Source organism: Colias croceus, chromosome Z (genome assembly GCF_905220415.1).
Source record: "Colias croceus chromosome Z, ilColCroc2.1".
Taxonomy (NCBI): Eukaryota; Metazoa; Arthropoda; class Insecta; order Lepidoptera; family Pieridae; genus Colias; species Colias croceus.
Genome location: NC_059568.1, coordinates 9,712,963 through 9,731,112, shown reverse-complemented (window position 1 = coordinate 9,731,112; position 18,150 = coordinate 9,712,963). Strand labels below are relative to the sequence as shown.

The 18,150-nt window shown below is 36.9% G+C and overlaps 1 protein-coding gene across 1 annotated transcript in view; it reads left to right on the top strand.

Moving 5' to 3' along the window:
- Positions 1 to 18,150, top strand: part of LOC123705557 (E3 ubiquitin-protein ligase MYCBP2) — a 69,163-nt gene that overhangs the window by 50,122 nt on the left and 891 nt on the right. The window contains exons 36-72 of the mRNA XM_045654394.1: positions 767 to 904; positions 1,027 to 1,236; positions 1,445 to 1,642; positions 2,048 to 2,203; positions 2,544 to 2,628; positions 2,737 to 2,786; positions 2,886 to 2,995; positions 3,131 to 3,542; positions 3,622 to 3,732; positions 4,069 to 4,249; positions 4,639 to 4,788; positions 4,901 to 5,041; positions 7,934 to 8,054; positions 8,143 to 8,252; positions 8,392 to 8,577; positions 9,090 to 9,317; positions 9,440 to 9,624; positions 9,709 to 9,862; positions 10,013 to 10,248; positions 10,368 to 10,499; positions 10,958 to 11,181; positions 11,609 to 11,720; positions 11,840 to 12,073; positions 12,227 to 12,341; positions 12,616 to 12,800; positions 13,097 to 13,243; positions 13,400 to 13,564; positions 13,689 to 13,802; positions 13,884 to 13,984; positions 14,117 to 14,324; positions 14,572 to 14,744; positions 15,024 to 15,207; positions 15,293 to 15,550; positions 16,003 to 16,188; positions 16,464 to 16,571; positions 16,806 to 17,000; positions 17,356 to 17,514. Of these exons, the coding sequence (XP_045510350.1) occupies positions 767 to 904; positions 1,027 to 1,236; positions 1,445 to 1,642; positions 2,048 to 2,203; positions 2,544 to 2,628; positions 2,737 to 2,786; positions 2,886 to 2,995; positions 3,131 to 3,542; positions 3,622 to 3,732; positions 4,069 to 4,249; positions 4,639 to 4,788; positions 4,901 to 5,041; positions 7,934 to 8,054; positions 8,143 to 8,252; positions 8,392 to 8,577; positions 9,090 to 9,317; positions 9,440 to 9,624; positions 9,709 to 9,862; positions 10,013 to 10,248; positions 10,368 to 10,499; positions 10,958 to 11,181; positions 11,609 to 11,720; positions 11,840 to 12,073; positions 12,227 to 12,341; positions 12,616 to 12,800; positions 13,097 to 13,243; positions 13,400 to 13,564; positions 13,689 to 13,802; positions 13,884 to 13,984; positions 14,117 to 14,324; positions 14,572 to 14,744; positions 15,024 to 15,207; positions 15,293 to 15,550; positions 16,003 to 16,188; positions 16,464 to 16,571; positions 16,806 to 17,000; positions 17,356 to 17,514 (6,162 nt within the window). The remainder of the gene's footprint in view (positions 1 to 766; positions 905 to 1,026; positions 1,237 to 1,444; positions 1,643 to 2,047; positions 2,204 to 2,543; positions 2,629 to 2,736; positions 2,787 to 2,885; positions 2,996 to 3,130; positions 3,543 to 3,621; positions 3,733 to 4,068; positions 4,250 to 4,638; positions 4,789 to 4,900; positions 5,042 to 7,933; positions 8,055 to 8,142; positions 8,253 to 8,391; positions 8,578 to 9,089; positions 9,318 to 9,439; positions 9,625 to 9,708; positions 9,863 to 10,012; positions 10,249 to 10,367; positions 10,500 to 10,957; positions 11,182 to 11,608; positions 11,721 to 11,839; positions 12,074 to 12,226; positions 12,342 to 12,615; positions 12,801 to 13,096; positions 13,244 to 13,399; positions 13,565 to 13,688; positions 13,803 to 13,883; positions 13,985 to 14,116; positions 14,325 to 14,571; positions 14,745 to 15,023; positions 15,208 to 15,292; positions 15,551 to 16,002; positions 16,189 to 16,463; positions 16,572 to 16,805; positions 17,001 to 17,355; positions 17,515 to 18,150) is intronic.

The following is an 18,150-nucleotide window of genomic DNA, read 5'->3' as shown; positions in this document are numbered from 1 at the left end:
AGTTGCGCTTTCAGAAAAGCTTCGAACGCAATGTCACGTATATAGATGGAGAGGATGTTCAACTAGAGTTGACAGATCGAACTGACTATCCGAGAGATCACCGCTCGACAAAAATGTTAATTAAGACGGGCGGTAAATATTGTCGCAAAGTATTTACCTACCGAATCCAACAACAAGGACCATATTCATAGGGGGAATCTTCAGGCTTGATGAAAATCAATGGAAAAACACCAAATTTCAGGCAATTACCGAAGCGATGTAATAATCTACAGTTTAACTCTGGGATCGACAGGAAAAGGTTTTTTTATAGACAGAGTAGATCAAGAGGATTTTGTTTGTGTAAAGATTGTGAAGTTTTAGACAACGCGGGCAAAGCTGCGGGCGGAAAGCTAGTTAAAATTAAATTCAAATGGTTTTGACACTGGAAATGTACGAATAATTAATATTCATTGTATACATCCAATGTTAAGAAGTAGATTTCACTGCAAATGGCCATTTTTAAATAGACTCAATAATTATTCCTTACTTCTATCAAACGATAATTAACTTAATTGACAACAATTTGGCCTTCGTGATAGGAAAATTTCGTTAACACTCTATCGATTATTATATCAATGAATCTTTCACGAGCATGAATGACGTAAAGGTTCTTAGTTTTAAATTAATTGCACAGTGCATTGGTTTTCTGTATGAAGGTAAGAAACACCATTCATTAATTCTGTGATCATTAAATTTGTACAAATTCTCAATTCGCGTTTTATTCCAGGTTATAGTACAGAATTTGGCGATGTCCCTCAGCATGAATCGGCCGACAGAAGCCGAGCAGGCGAGTGGGATCCCTACCGTGCGCTTCGCAACTACGATAAGAGAAACTATGCGTTTCCAGACTATTACCATGATGAAGGTGATTCTATATTCGTGTAAAAATATTTTGGCTCAATTGGTTTAGATCTTCTCAAAGCTTAATTAGATGACGAGCGTGTTAAAATGATGTAATTAAAAATGCAATTATTGAAATGTTTGTAGCCCTATCAAGACTATTCATTGGAAGAGCTGCGATTCGCGAGTGGATTATGGGGGGAGGCGAGGTTGAAAGGTCTGGGCATGTTAAAAGTCCCTACAGAACGTATCACAGTGCGTCCTCAAACGGACGGTTCGTACTCTGCTCTGTGGATTCCACGCGCTCCAGGAAAATATCTTTTCAGATGCACGCTGGATGATCAGCCTTCTCCGCAGGTTTGTGTGCTTATACGCCATTGTGATGATTGACGCATTGCTAGCAAAGCGATTGGTTTAAGATGTTGTGGCAATGATTGTTGGACTTGCAGAATGTTTAAAAAAGTTAATCTTAATTTAAATTTTACACTTAACATTGCCTCAATGCCTGAGAATATTTGAAATTCTTAAGCTGTTCTCGATTCATAGTTTATAATAATTTTACCAGGAAATAGTAATAGAAGTACCTGAAAACGAAAATTTGGAGGAAGAAGATACTTCTTTACCGGCAGAGGGAACCACCACAAAACTGAAGCGTTTCGTGACTCAGAGTAGCGCGGGCTTGCGCGTGCGAGCCAGTCCCAGTCTTCAAGCTGAAGAACTTGGCAGGATACCGCCGGGTGCCTATGTGGCATACTTGGAAGAAGTACGTTGACATATTGTAGTGATGTGGATTGCTCTCTGGAGGAAGAGAAGACTTTCCAATATAAATATTATTCATTATAGAATTAGACGAAGAAAAAATAAGGTATATGTTTTTTATACAATTGAGAGCACTGACACGGAGGCTTAAAGAAGAACCCCAAGTCACGATAACCCAATCAGTCATGTATCGGGTGGTGATAAAAAAAATTATACACTGATTCGGCTGAACTTGTAAATATGGGCTGATAAAAAATGTGATAATTGTAACTATTACGTATTATTGGAAAATAAAATTTTAATTTTAATTTTTAATTTTAGTTTGGAGTCAAGTTATTTATCATCACCCAAACTTGGATTGTATTAATAAAGTTTATAATATTTTACTTATTAATAATTCTTGTCCTAGGTTGTAAATAAAGATGGCGCCTGGGTTCGTTTGACTGGTGACTCGGTTCAAGCGTATGTAGAGGGCAACGTGGATGTAGCATGGTGTATGCAATATCATCGGCAACTAGACTGCGCCCTGTTAGGCCCAGTTGAAGATATGCCAGTAACCCCTCCCGTAAGGAGTTATCAGTGTTATATGTGTTATTGTATAAAAATGTGTTAAATTTTATGTACAAGAGTTTCTTAAAAATCAAATTATTAATAAAACATGTACATTATTGTACATCTTGTAGTAGTATTGATTTCGTCTTGTAAGGAAATCAACGAACATAACCGGATGTAAACTGCCCGTAAATTATAATAGACTAATAGCGTAGGGATGTTGTCAGCGAGAATAAACGTAGCAGACACTTACGTCATTATCCGCGTCACTCTAAATGAATACCTTATAGTTGAAGATTGCGTTCATTTTTATGCTGTTTTATGCTTGTTTTACACAAATAAATGCCTTTTAGGAAGAAGATCCTTCTGGATGGAACAGGTTAGAAGCCCAGTCAGAACTTCCGATGTGGCCCTTAGATGACGACGTAGAGGCTAGTGGTCAGTACTTTCTCTTTTATTTTTAACAAAACAGTAATTGATTTTATTGATTATAATATTTATATGAAGTTACTGCATAAAATTTATTAAAAAAAATTAAATTTACAGATGCCGAAGAGAGGCCTTTTCCGTTTTCCATTCAATGTGACCTCCCAGACGTAAGCTTTTCATATTTAACTGTACTGTTCTTGTTTCATTCACTACAATCATAATTATGTAATATCGATTAGTTACGTAATCGGATAACATGATTTTAGGAGAATGATAGGCGGAATCCTCTACTAATGGCTGAGCCGAGTAAAATTGATAGAAAAATGAGGAAGGAAGCTGCTGCTGCAGTGATTAATCAACCGGCTAGACTACCTCTGTATGTAAATTATTTAAGATGATTATTTGAAATAATAATTTTAATTCTATTCTATTAAAAAATTAAATAACTTCGTAATGAATTTTTATTTGTTCAACCAACGTAGTTAGAAGCTTTAAAATATGTTTTATTTAGGGGAGAAGCTCGTAGAAACAATGGTAACGGTGACGGCGAAGACGAGGACCCCGCGCAGGCGGTTCAAAAACTTGCAAACAACGAACAAGATGTTGCCAAAGCTATTGCAGATGCTAACGATGCAAATAATGTTAAATTTGCTGAAGTCGTGGAGCTAGTTGATGAAAGTTTGAAGAAAATGGAAAATGATGCAAACGTTCAAGATGATTCAATTCAAAAGGCACAAGCAATACCAAAACCAGTGGTCAGTGTAGAAGATATCGCGGATAACAACGAAGCCAATGCCCTTAAAGGTCCTTTTGTAAATGTGGCTGATGTTAAAAATGTAATTGTGGCCGTCAAAATAAGGAATGCCATAGAAGCTCATATTGAAAATCCAGTGGAGGCTAAAAATAATGCAGGCCAAATTCTGGTAAGTAATTTATACATACAAATTTCTCACAAATTTTAACATTATGATCTGCCCATCAGTAAAATGGAATTATTTATAGCCCGATAAAATAGAAGAAGAGAAGATTGTCACCCAAGCCGCTACTCAGACTTCACCCGAAACGAGTGTTCAGGTTCAAAGAAATGATCAACCTACTCCTGGCACATCTAAGGTAAAGTGATGTCAAATTGTCTGGGAATGTCTAATACAAATTAATATACTTTTGAGGCAATAAAATATTCTGAGTTTTACTCATAGTACTAATTTGTTACACTACGTTTCTTTAGTCTTATTATAAAAAATACAGAAAGACAATCGGTACTCCCTTGTACTTTTTTGGGTTCTGAATTTGATTGTATGTTTTTAAAAGATAATTATATTTTTTAACAAGTAGCCAATTTTGGCTAATGACGTCGACAACGCTATTTTGCCTTCAATGCGTTCATTTTTTTAATACGATTTATTTTGATAAACTAAAATAGAAAGATAGAATGTAATATATAAAAAGCAGGATGAAAAGTTTACCACGCCCCGAGAAAGAGTGTCGAGCGTGTCGAGTTTCAAACGGCCATCTTCACCGCCGCCGTTGCCCGCGCGCAGCAAGCCCGCACCGGTGAAGAAACAAGCGCAAAGTCCGGCTCAAGCTGAATGCTTACGGTCTATTTTTGCTGCGCTATTGTGGCATGAAGGTACAGCATAATTTACACCGTTTATATTCGTATGCATAACGTTGCTTCCAAATTGCTAATTAAGATGCCGTTTGTGGCGGGCTGAACATGTTCTTTATGGTGATTTTACTAATCTGAATTCCTTGGATATTCCTGTTGTGACCGCAGGACTCAATGTAAGAACCTGGGGTTTGTGGAATTCGTCTAAAACTATATCCATAGTTACCATTTACTCGTGCTTGCTTTAAACACTTAATTTCAAATGCTAACGAAGCTTCATAAAAATTTATAGAATGTGTTATTTATTCAGCGTTTTTACTCAATTTTTTAGCTCTGGTATGCATTAATCATATATTGTTTTTTACTGTTATATTTTCGCGGTATTTACTATTATTGACGGTAATGTTTAGGCATCGTACACGACGCGATAGCGTGCGCAGCATTCCTGAAATTCCACCCGCAGTTGCCAAAGGCTGGTGCTCCTGTTGTGACGCGCGGAGCTCCTCATGATACACCAATACCTAAGCCTCAGCGACATTCCGTGGAGGTTTCTAATGCTGGTAAGTATAAGTGAATATTATTGATACATATTAATTTTTAAGGGAATGTTAAAAACCGTGTGCACTTTAATAAAACCTGGTATTAGTTATAAAGTTCCGCTCTTTGTTGTAGGTCAATATCTCCGCATTAATCCTTCTACTTTGGAAACGCTCACTCGTTCAGGTACGGAAGCCAGTTCAAGTAGAGCTCGTAGAAGTGACTTCAACGGAACCATACGTGAAGAGGACTCACATTCACACAGTGGAGAAGCGGGTTTGTTCTAACTTCTATTCAATGGCAATTATTATGTACTAGCTGTGCCCGCGACTTCGTCCGCGTGGAATAGTGACTGCATAGAGTAGTTACTACTTAACTTTTATTGAATAAACACGTACTACCATAAATAATTAAAAAAACTTTTAGTAAAATTTATTACTAAACTTAGCTAAAAAGATAAATGCCTAACTAATTAATTTTTTACGTAAAATTTATTTTAAATTATGTCATATTATTTTTAGGCAGCAGGAGGGAAAGGAGCAAATTTATTTTCCTTCCTTCTTTGTATGGATGTTTTTGACAATATATTGTGCAGCAAATGAGTGCCGAGACAAACGTCAAAACGCAAAGGAATAGAATCCGATATCGATACTAATTGACATAAGCGAACTGATGATGTTTTACTAAAGATTTGTTCACCCTACCAACGACGACGACGATCACGAACAAAATTTTCATCCAGTCGCAATTTAATAAAATTGTGCAAAGCACATCATACGCTAATGACAATTATTATCTTATCGGATTCCTTCTATTCCTTTGCGTTTTGACGTTTGTCTCAGGGCTCATCTTTCCTGTCTCGCGCCTGTAGTAACTAAACCGTTTAGACTGTGCAATAAAAATTTAATTAAAAAAAAAACCCAACGCAACGAAGAAAAGTGCATAGAAAAAGGAATAAATAATTTCACAAACTTCCCGAAGATCTTTAAAAATAAATACCATTTTAAATATTTATAAAAATAAAAAAAACAAAGTTGTCGGGGCTGCCATACCATCATTATCATATTATCATAATTTTAAAGATCGTCGGGAAGTTTGTAAAATTATTTATTCCTTTTCCTTCATTGCGTTGGGTTTTTTTTTTAATTTTTAAACTTCGGTTTCTTATTTTCATGTAATATTTTCAAGTGAGCGAGACCTACCTTTACCTCCATAATACATTCCTAAATCATATTGATATCTATAAGTTTGTTGCTCCTTGACACCTTTTAAGTTGTGCCGTAACCGTGCACAAATTGTAATGGACCACAGTGGCAAAAGAAGTGGTATATTTAAGAAAAAAATTGCCAAGCGCCGCGCCAGGCCTATGTGGCTTTGAGTAGAATTCAAAATTTCCAGGGTGTGGCTATCCTCTCGCTTCCATATCCCCCTCTTCTTTCACAGACTTTCAACCTTTCCATCCCTAGTGTAGTAAATGGCAGAACCGATTTTGATGTAAACCATAATTATTATCTAATTGCACCTATATGTACACGACATATCCTGTCGTTTGATGCTCCATTTGGTTTATTTACCTAACCACTGTCACCCCTAAAGTGTAATAAACGGATGAACCGATTTCGATAAAACATTACTAATTGTAATTCACACGTTGCTCTTTCATATTTTGATATGCCGCTTGAGATATTATTTGACCACATTCGATTATTGTTCATTCCCACTTTTACCGCTGTAATCTGTGCTGTAATCTAATAAATGGAAAAACCGATTTGGATAAAAATAGAACTATAACTGTACTTCACCCGTTATGCACTTTCATTTGATATGTCACTTAGGTATACTTGACAACAATCGTTTCTTTCATTCCATCTTTTATCCATTTACATATTATATTGGATATATGTATAGTAAATGGATGAACCGATTTTGATTAAATATGTCCAATTATACTTTACACGTCATGCACTTTCATTTCATATGTCACTTGAGTCAAAATTCATTTTTTTATTACCTAAAACTTTTATATCGTATATCAAATAAATGGATGAACCGATTTTGATAAAATTTGATTTATTGTTACTGATAGGTCGTTCGCTTTCATATAATATATCACTAAAGTATATTCGATAACTTTAGTTATTTTCATTCTTACTTTTACCTCTATATGTATACCTAGGTATAATAAATGGATTAACCTATTTTGATATAGTTTATCTAAGAACCAGCGTCGGAAAATATGCTGCCTAACAAAAAAACCGCATCTAATTACCTGCTAGCGAGCTACGGTGGCACAAACAGATACACACACAGACACACATAGCGGTCAAACACTTATCACCCATCTTTTTGCGTCGGGGGTTAAAAATATTATAATACGATATAATTTAAAGGACATTTTATGTATAAAATTTACCTAAAAATAAGCATAATTTTAATTTGACCCCTCCCCCCCTACTACATCAGCTTACCCCCCACCCCCACCCCACCCTTGGGGACTTTCGATATGATCACATGGACATTTTATAGAAATAACTTACGTTTTAACGTACACTGTATTATAATAGTGTACCATAGAATGACTTAGCAAATGTTCGCCGTGAATACTTAAATGGTCATAACTTTTTTATTTATAAACCGATTGACATGAAATAAACACTAAATGTTAAATGAAGATTACCACAATATATTAATGAAAACCGCATTTAAATCGGATAAGCCGTTTCTGAGATTAGCGTGTTCAAACATACAGACAAACAGACAAACGGACAAACAGACAAACAGACAAACAGACAAAAAAAATTTTAACGACAGTTTTGGGTTTGGGATCGATTTAGTAATAACCCCTGCTAATTTTTTTTTACATATTTTCATTGTACAGACACCACTTTTCTAGAATTTTATTATAATATGTATTGATAGTTTACTTTACCAGTTCTAGAACTATTAGGTGAGGACAGAGCAAGATGGTGTTTAATTAGATCAGATACTATGATCAGCTTTTTATATTATTACTAGCTGTCCCTTCATACGTTGTTTTGCCTTACTCTTATCACTTAGAGGTATGAAAAATAGATGTTGGCTGATGCCTATTAGGTACACAAAATTTCAGGCGAATCGAATTTAATATATAAAAGCGAAGAGATTAATTATTGAACTTTTTGTTAAAAGGTCCGTCAACATCAGCGACTACTACATCCATAGTAAATGTGCTGCCGCCAGCGTTACGTGCACTTGTTGCTCTGTGGGATTCTCTGTGTGACGCTGATCAATTGAATGCGGCTACTGACAAGTAAGTGCAAGGATGTAAATAATATTATAATATATAATATACTTATAGAGGATAATTAAATTATCTTAAACATGTGAATTCGATACAGGCTGAGGAGGGACGAAAATAACGATAACGACGAAATTGGTCCGCTTGGTCCCGGATTGCGAAAAAATCGCAATTGGAAATATGGACCTTCCATGAAATTGCCATACACGGGTAAGATTTCCAGCATTATTATATCCGGCTTATATTTTTCAACTCAATTGATTAAAAAGAATCAAAAAATATTCGTATATATGTCTCTTCTTTTATTTTCTTGGTGTTCAATATATAATTTATTATTATTATGTCTCAGTACGATGCGAGCTGTGTGGCGGCGCAAACGTGACCCCACCGCTGGCAGCGCACATGCGGACCGCGCACCCCGGCTGCCGCAAGCCCACCACCCGCGGCTACGACCGCGCGGGCGTGTACAAGCACACCGAGCCGATACCCTCCACGGCCGACTCGCCCGCGTCCACGTGCGGACAACTCGCACAAGGTGCGTACGAGCATGGATACACGTGCGTGTAAGGGAGTGTAGAATGTACCGGCCCAATTGCACTTTTAAACGAGCAATCTGCACATTTCAACGAAAAATCTATACTATATATTCATCTCATGTTTTTACTAATAATCCACATAGACAGAGCAATACTAATTTGCGAGAAAGATTTTTATACTGAAATGACTACACCTCATAGCTACCGAACTATAGTTTTATTAGTTAGTCTAGTGATGCTTCATTATTATATAAGTCACATTATATAAATAAATAATCCCCTAGTTTTATAAGACCATTCTGTAATACTATATATATTTATATTAATTTTATACCTTAATTTCTTATTTTGTATTCACTATTGCAGCACATTTTTTCAAGTCCATTAATTTTCCTTATAATAATAAAGTATGTTTCATAATTTTGCATGTCTTGTGCACGTGTTAATTGATTTTCTATAATTTCCGTTTCATTAATTTTTATGCGTTTTGCGATTTCGTTGACCATTTTAGACCTTATCGGTGTGAAAATACGCGCTACGTTAGCAGCATACCAACTTTGGTACTTATTCTGCGAGAAATGCCGGGACAAGGCGCTGAAGACCAGCATCGTGAGGCCAAAGAAGACCGTCACTATAGCGGAGGTCAGCCGTCCCGAGAGAGTCGAACCTGAGATCGACCACTACACAATGAAGGACAATGCTATTTTCCTCCTGGATCTAAGTCCATTGAATAATTCAGGTACACTTAGATGTTTTATTCTTATTACGAAATGAATTTCTTTTGATTTAATTGAAATTATGAAATTTATTTATAATAAGTCTACAGTCACTTTTAATTATGTTATGTGCGTACATTTTCAGAAGCCCCAAATGTTTCTCCATGGCAAGACGTATCATGTCGCAGTCCTCCAACGCCACCAGGCAGTCTGTGGCAACCGGCTCCACCATTCCAATGCTTGCCTGCACTGGGTGTTGCCCCTAAAAGTAGTGCGGCTGATGCAGCAAGATATCATTCTCTTGGCCGACCAATGCCTGCTGTCAATGTGGTGAGTAACCCAGATCATTGAAGCGCTTAACACCGAGAACTATAACGAAAGGAATCGGGATTTGAAATTAAAAATATTTTTCAGAATAATCCGTTTGTTCCAAACGAGATATCGAGTTCCCAATATCCTCGAGTGCATCGCTCGGTGTCTATGGGCCAAGCGGGCGGCCGCGACCTGGCCCATGCTGCAAGACCACCACTCGCTAGATTTGAGCCTGATTCTCAAGAGACGCTCTCCGGTAAGTTTGGAGTCTTGTGTTATAATATCGGTATTTAATTATTGTACCCATGTGGCACAATGTAAAATTAATCGCCAGGTTCAATATCAATTGATTTTAAGAAACACGAACAGAAAAGCATCATTCATAATGTTTTTTACTTCATTTAAGGAGCTGGATCTTCTCTCCTGTCACAGCCAAGTGCTGCTCTTCAGAAGTTGGTCGGTTGCGACTGGACCACTGAAGGTGGTGGAGTTTCTGCGTTTTCAACCCCACACGTGGACCCTGAGAGCTTAGTCAGGACACCAGTACTTTCGTTTATCCTGGCCAAACGAGACTTACAAAGCCATAAACAAAAGCTTGACGCTATTGTCAGAATTAACACAATTCGACAATATGCTTTTGAGGTACGATCTCTTTAAGCGAAATAATGTTACTGTAAAGATAATATTGAAGTTCTGATTTCTAGTATATTAATTAAAATTTCTGGAATCACCAGTTACATTTATATTCTTTTTATTTTTAGGCATTGAACTGGTTACTGCGTTCTACCAGCCAACCGACATGTGTGCATGACGTCATGTGGTGGTTCTGCAATGCGCTAGACTCGTATGCGCGCATCGTACAGCCGCCTCACCCTGCTGATGATAATAAGGAGGTTTGTTTTATAAGTTTAAGATATTTTGGGTCATTTCACATGCTGGCTTAATCATTACTATTACAATAATAATAATTGACACTTAGTTATTTCATAATTTATTTATTACATTTTACACTTCATTGTAAGTAAATAAAAAGTAGCAACAGATAAATAAATGGAAAACATGAACATGGTAAGTGTACAATAGGCAGCAAAAGATTGCTTAAAGCAATCTTTTGTGGGCACCCATAATTCTTATTCGAGCTCTATATTTTTATGGACACTTAACGATACATTTACATTTTAATCATATCACGTACTGATACTGTACACGAAGACATAATACTAATACTGTAAAATTTGCTTAGTAAATTATGACAGGTGTCAATATATTTATGTTAAATTAAATAACTCATTGAACATTACAATACAACCCTCGCAAATTTGTTGTTACATACAATATCATATTGTTCCAGAACGTACTGCACGACGCAAGCCGCGGCATCATCCCCACCGCGGCGACGTCCGCGCTGTGTCCCGGCGGGCGAGCTGCACGCGGCGCCCGTGCCGCATTCCACGCGTTCCTCGGCTCGATCAGCGCGCTAGCACCCTCGCTGCCGCCGGGCAGTGCTGCCAACCTGCAGGCGGTGCGCTGCTGGGAGCTGCAGTACTCGCAACATGACCGCGCCTTCTTGCACAGGTGGGTAACTCGGGAGCTTTCGTGATGTTCAATTCAAATTATAGTTATTTGCAAGAATGTTGTTACAAATTATAGATTTTTTAATTACAAAATTATGTGGCTAATACATTCTACCCATCGATTGGGTGTGCAAATATAAAAAAAGAAAGTTGGTTAATCTAATTATTTAAATGTACACACAATTCAATTTTCACAATTACACGAACACACTACAATTTACACGATTATATTACACATAACAGTAACAAGTGTTCATCATATAAGGCTTTTGAAGTTGAATCAAGTAATCTGGTGATTAAAAGACAGAGCGTTAATAAGGTTTTACATAAGGTCTTAAGGTCTTACATAGTAATGGTGTGTGATAATGCGTTATACGATGTTTTATAAAAAAATATTTCCTGTATTTTAATGCTGCTGCTGGAATTAGATCGCAAGTATTTAGCGTTATCAGCAAGATTCTTTCTCACACTGAAGACGGCGCTTACGAAGACGGTCTTCTGGGAGCTTTACATGAAAGCTATCAAAGCTACTACAACAAGGTATCACTTTTACAAATCATGAAATTACAACCAACATTCAAATTTAGAAATTCTGGTATACATCTAGTATAAACATGCAATCAAAATTTTATTCCATAAAATTTCTTTTCTATTTAAAGCCACAAAATTATGTATGGAGTTGCCCAGACGTGACCGGTTGGTGCACGATTACCGTTTCTTCACGACAAGGAATGGCCGGTGCTCTAACAGACAATTCCACTGAGACATTTTGGGAATCCGGCGATGAAGACAAGAATAAAACCAAATGGATCCAGATCACTTATACTGGCGGTTCTGCTGAAGACAAACCCCATATTATCTGCATTCACATAGACAATACTAGAGATCCTGCTGTAAGTACACAAGTTTATAGAAATTGTTTAATACACTGGTCCCGTAATATATTTGTTATTTTTTTTTGTACAAATCTAATTTTTGAGAGTTATTTTTTATGTTGTTATTGACTACGATGTAATTGTATTCACATTAAAATACTTATTTTTTAGACCAAAACTCAGATGGTAACGTTCTGGTACAGCACAGGATCAACTGATCTGCTTCAAATGATGGATGTTGATGTGGACACTAAGAACGCTCATTGGGTTTGCTACATACTACCCCGTAAGTACACCATCTAAATAATCGTGCAGTTAGTATTGTTTCCTAAGAAATTTGTTTTTGGAATGATTAATTTTAAAGATGGGTTTCACAATTTGATAATTAAAATAACTAATAAATAAGTCATTATAAAATATAAGATTGCACTGTATTTCTGATATTATTGTGTCATTTAAATAAGGTGGATCGCAAAATACAGGCTGTTCTAGTTCACAAAATTTTTAATAAATTATTTATTATGATGTATATAGGTATATAGGAATATCGTTGTATATAGGTTCATCAAGTACTTCCGTGCGTGTACGCTGTGAGCTCCGCGGGCCGGACCCTGCAGTGCGTGTTCGACAAGTGCGTGTACTCAGCGGGCCGCAGTTGAACCCGTCGCAGAGCGTGCAAACACACCCCCTGCACTCGCTTACTGAGAAGGATACGCTGCGTGTGTTCCGCTTGCTTACCTCACAAGTAAGTATTACTTGGTCAGGTAAAGATAGGGATTGAAATTGACGCTCAGCTGACATACACCACTATTAAACGTTTGATACGTGTAAAAATATACGGATATATTGAGGAACCGAGAAACAAATAGGAGAGCAATTTTCAATCTTTAATTTATAAATTAATATCTATTAAGTATAGGGAATGAATATTTTGTCTCTAAAATATTTGATTGATTATGTACGTTTTGTACACGTAATGTCAAACAAAATTAGCCTTAAATACGTTTGATTTTTTCTCCTAAATAACTATTTTGTTACTAGGTATTCGGAAAGCTTCTGGAATGGGAGCACACTGGAGATGCAGACGGTATAGTGGTCGGAGAAGGTACAGGAGATGACAGTGACCTGCGTGAACACGTCGTCGGTATACTGTTCGCAGGACATAAATTGACGTCGCTTCAAAAACAGGCAAGTTCTTTTATGCAATTCTCTATGTTTTATGTTTTAATAAAATAATTCAGATACTATCAAAAGGACGTTAGAAATAATCAATAGGAAAAATTGTACATTAGGCCATAAAGTTTTGCCTTTGAATTGTAAAATTTTATATGAAATGTTTACTAGGTTATGGCGCATATTGTATGTGCGATCGGTTGCGAAGCTTCGCGCGTACGAGACGACTGGGAGACAGCTTTACTTTGCGCTGAAGCAATCGATAGAACTGATGATGAAGCTCAGCCCAGACTGACACATCAACAGGACAATTACTGCTTTGAAATGCTTTCATTGGTATGATTGTTCTTCATAATTTATAATGCCATTCATCTTTACCACTCATTTTTTTACACAGGGATAATTGATTTTTTCCCTACTCTTCCACATACAAATAATTACTAAAATGAAATCGTTTTAGCTCTTGGCACTTAGCGGCAGCGTGGCCGGGCGTTCCCATCTCGCACAGCGTACAGAATTATTGGCTGACCTGTTGGCTCTACTTCACACAGGCAGTGAACGTGTACAACGCCAGGTAATAAAACTTTATTTCAATATTAATTCCTTCTTTTTCGTTTAATATGAACCATGATATAATATATTTTTCTATTTCTAGGTACTATCGCTCTTGCGAAGAATGATATTCGAAGTACCACCACAGAAGATGTTGGCTGCTCTCAACTATGGCGCAGATTTAGGTGCCGGATATGAGTCAACGTAAGTCAAATAAAAAATTAAGTTGTTAACAAACTTGAGATTCTGTCACTATTGCTTTTAAACTAACTTTGAAGTGAATTGTTTGACAAAAAGTATGAATTTCTTGCTCATGTATATTTTGCCAATATTTAGTGTGACATTACTGGATCACCTGGTGTGCTACGTGGGCAAAGCGGTGACAGTGCAAGTGAAAGTCAAAGGAGCAAGTGGGGCATCTTCCAACACGGTGACGATGGGCAGCACCGTGACTCCAGCCCCACCTGCCGCCTGGTTCATGAGGGGAGAAACCACAAGGAACCATGCTCAGATTGTTGTCAGACTTCTTACTGATATGGCTGAGGTATGATCCCTATTCCATTGCATCTGTATACACTATATATATTATTTATTTAACTTGCAGTAATTAATAAAAGTATCGCATTTTATGCAATACTATTTTATTGTTGAGTAGTGAAAATACATCTTATTTGAACTACATATTATATGAAACATTTGTCATAGTCTAGAAAATTACCATCCACAGCATAAATAAAAAGATTACTTTAATAATATTATATGTATTCTTTTCGCTGTTATTATAATTTCAGGATAGAGTATCGCCTGCTTGGGGCACAGCCACGCGCATGGCTCTCGCTGAATACGTAAAGGCGGTGGCTGATATGGGTGAAATGGATCGTCGCCCTCAGAGGTGCATCGTTCAACCAACCATTTGGTTGGCTTTAGCTGCATTGTGCATTTGCGAACAAGAATACATGGATTTGTAAGTTGATTTAAACTTTTAAGCGAGAAATTTCAAATATTATTTTTTATATATTTAATGCACATTCTTTTGTATATGATATTGTACAACTAACCTTTTTTTCTCACTGTTAGTAAAATTTGTCCATTCTATATAGCTTTTTATCTGGACGGAACTTTCACTGATACATAGCTGAAGAATTAATAGGAAAAACTCATTTACGCGGGTCAAAGCGCGGAACGCAACTAGTTAAACAATAAATTGAATTTGTTCTCGCAATACATATGCTTCATATTTCAGGATAAACAACTCTGGTCGCGACTCCCGTAACCGCGACTCGATAGCGGACTCCCGCCAGTTCTGCGTGAACCACGACGATGGTATCACCCCTGCAGTTATCGATTGCCGCACTTGTGGCCCTCTGTGCTCGGAGTGCGACCGATTCTTGCATCTTAACAGAGCGGCAAGAACTCACCATAGACAGGTATAAAGTTTGAACAGCTTTAATTAGTTGTAAAAATGACGCATATTCTGATTTGCACAAAAAATATTAATAATTTGTTCTGCAGATTTGCAAAGAAGAAGAAAGCGCGATCCGCGTTGACATTCACGAGGGTTGCGGTCGAGCCAAGCTCTTCTGGCTCCTGCTTCTCGTGGACCGGCGAACCCTCAAGGGCTTGGCTGAGTTCCGTTCCGTGGTGGTGTGCGAACCTGGAGAGGTGGTGTGCAGTACCAAGAGCTTGGCTGGTGTTTGTCGCTTCTGCGGCACTCGCGGCAATTCCGGATTGCTCGCTATTGGCAACGTGTGCGCTGACGCACAATGCCAGGTATGACAAAAATGTAGACTTATTGCGACTTATAAGTGTACTGTATTTAACGAAAGAATAGGATACGTTCTATGTAAGTGTATTTTTTATGTTTTTTTTCTTTTAATAACTCAGGCCCCGGAATCACAGACACAATAGAAAATCTATTGTGTCGTGGTCCGATCGGGCCGCTCGGGAATGTCAATGGGTTAATAAGCGAATATTTACGTCATTGTGATATTTTTGTTGTCTTGGCTAATTTAATAAATACATGTAATTCTTGAGCCACTAGTTTCCATGCCATTTGATAGTTCCTTAAAATATTGTTATTTCAATAAATAATGTGATTTTTTTTAATATTTATATATATTTTTTTTCACAATTTCAATTTTCTTTGTAATACTTATTTAGCGCTACATATTTCAACAACTTTACTTAGAATATCTTTTAAACTTCTAACTACCCCACAACAGGAGTACGGTCGCGAGGCGTGCGCGCGCATCCTGCCGTGCGGTCACATCTGCGGCGGCGTTCGCGGCGAGCGGACGTGCCTGCCGTGCCTGTTCGGGTGTGCTGGATCACATACGTTACGACAGGACGCGGACGATATGTGCATGATCTGCTTCACTGATCCATTGCAAGCTGCCCCTGCTATTCAGGTATGTGATGGAGTTTTCGGTTGGGTTAAGAATTTTGCTGTAACTGCTGGTAAAGTGCCCGTCGTAATATGTGGTTAGAAGTCTTTAAGAAGATGTTTAATTGTACTTACTCGTAGTATAAAAGCATTATGTTTTAGTATATCCAAAACATAAGGGTGCAAGTCTTTCATTTCGTTCATAATTTTTGATTCTTGGTATATTGACCAAGAGTTGATTTTTTTAAATGTAAGTATATGAAAGACGTCTAATTTCATCTAATCATATTTTTATAACAGCTATCATGCGGCCACGTATTCCATCTACACTGCTGCAGAAAAGTACTCCAAAATAAGTGGAATGGGCCTCGAATCACCTTCTCGTTTTCGAAATGCCCCATATGCAAAGTAAGTAGCATTTATCTTTCGAGCTTTTTACTTTTGCTTTTAAAATATATTTTATGAGCGATTTGAATGGATTTTTTTAGTATGAAAATTACATGACATTAAGAATCTGGAATACTGATTTTATTGGTATTGTTAATCTATTAGAATCATGAAATTTCTACCTTTTTTAACGGTATCTAGGCGAAAACATACAAAATACATTCTTTACAACTTCCTCTTAAATTTCGTATCCAGGAGGACATAGTACACTGGACTCTCGAAGACCACCTCGGGCCAATACGCAAGCTCCGAGAGGAAGTACGCCGGAAGGCCCTGATGAGACTGGAGTATGAGGGCCTGGCCAGCAGCTCCAAAGGCAAGACGTTGGTGGACCCCTCTGGGTACGCCATGGAGAGATATGCGTACTATGTCTGCCATAAGTGCGATAAGGTACGATAATTGAATAACTGTTATGTTTCAAGTGAGCTCACTAAATATTTTAATGTGAGTTTATTGTAAAAATAAAATAACATTAAAATATTATAGGAGTAATAAAAATAAATAAGGCTCATAACGCTGATGTTCAAGTGTTATGTCTTAAATTTATATAAATTTACTATTTTCTACTTCTTAAACTGTATACATCCTTTTGATTTTTAGACTCCTAATTAAAAGTAATAAATTCTTAAATAATTAAGAAATTTAAAATTTCTAATCCAATATCGAATAGAATAAACCTTTAAACCCATTATTTCTTAGAAAAACGACCTTTTCGACCAATAATAGAAATTTTATTCGTCCACAGGCCTACTTCGGCGGTCTAGCCCGTTGTGAAGCAGAGTCGAACAGCTCCTGGGACCCCAAGGAGCTGGTCTGCGGCGCCTGCAGTGATGTGGCTGGAGCTAGGATCTGCTCCAAGCATGGCTCTGACTTCCTTGAATACAAGTGCCGATACTGCTGCTCGGTAAGGAATTTCTTTAGCTTGGATTTATATTATATACAGGGGAAACCGTCTCATTTAAAAGAGTTAAGAATCCAAATTTTCTTCTTTGATTTTGCATAACAATATATTCGCTTAGATATCCGATGTTGCTATAGAGAATTACTCAAATATCTGAATTTAAATATCGATAATTGTACAAAGCATTGTTTACAAATCACAGAATCTAATAAGCGACTATTAATTCTAATAATCACAGATTTAATAGTGTATTTGTAATTGCAAATACATTATTAATAATAATTATAGTAGAGCCATTTTAATAGGCAACATTTGACAGTTCAACAAAATTCAACAACGTAACCTAGTAACGACGACATATAGAATAACATGATATTTCGTTTTGTTAGAACTGCACATTTGCTTAACTTTTTTCAATTATGATTACATATTTATAATAATAATGACCGATACAAGTAATTTTAAGATTTCATTCTACTGATAAACCATACTAAACATAATAAACAATTTCTGAATTGAAGAACTGACGTCGCTACAATTTTGTGTCAATAAACCTTTTTTCTTTTTAAATAGCAGAGACGTTACTCTAAAAATCGAAATCTGACATCTAGAATCGAATGCATTGATTACTTGTGAATA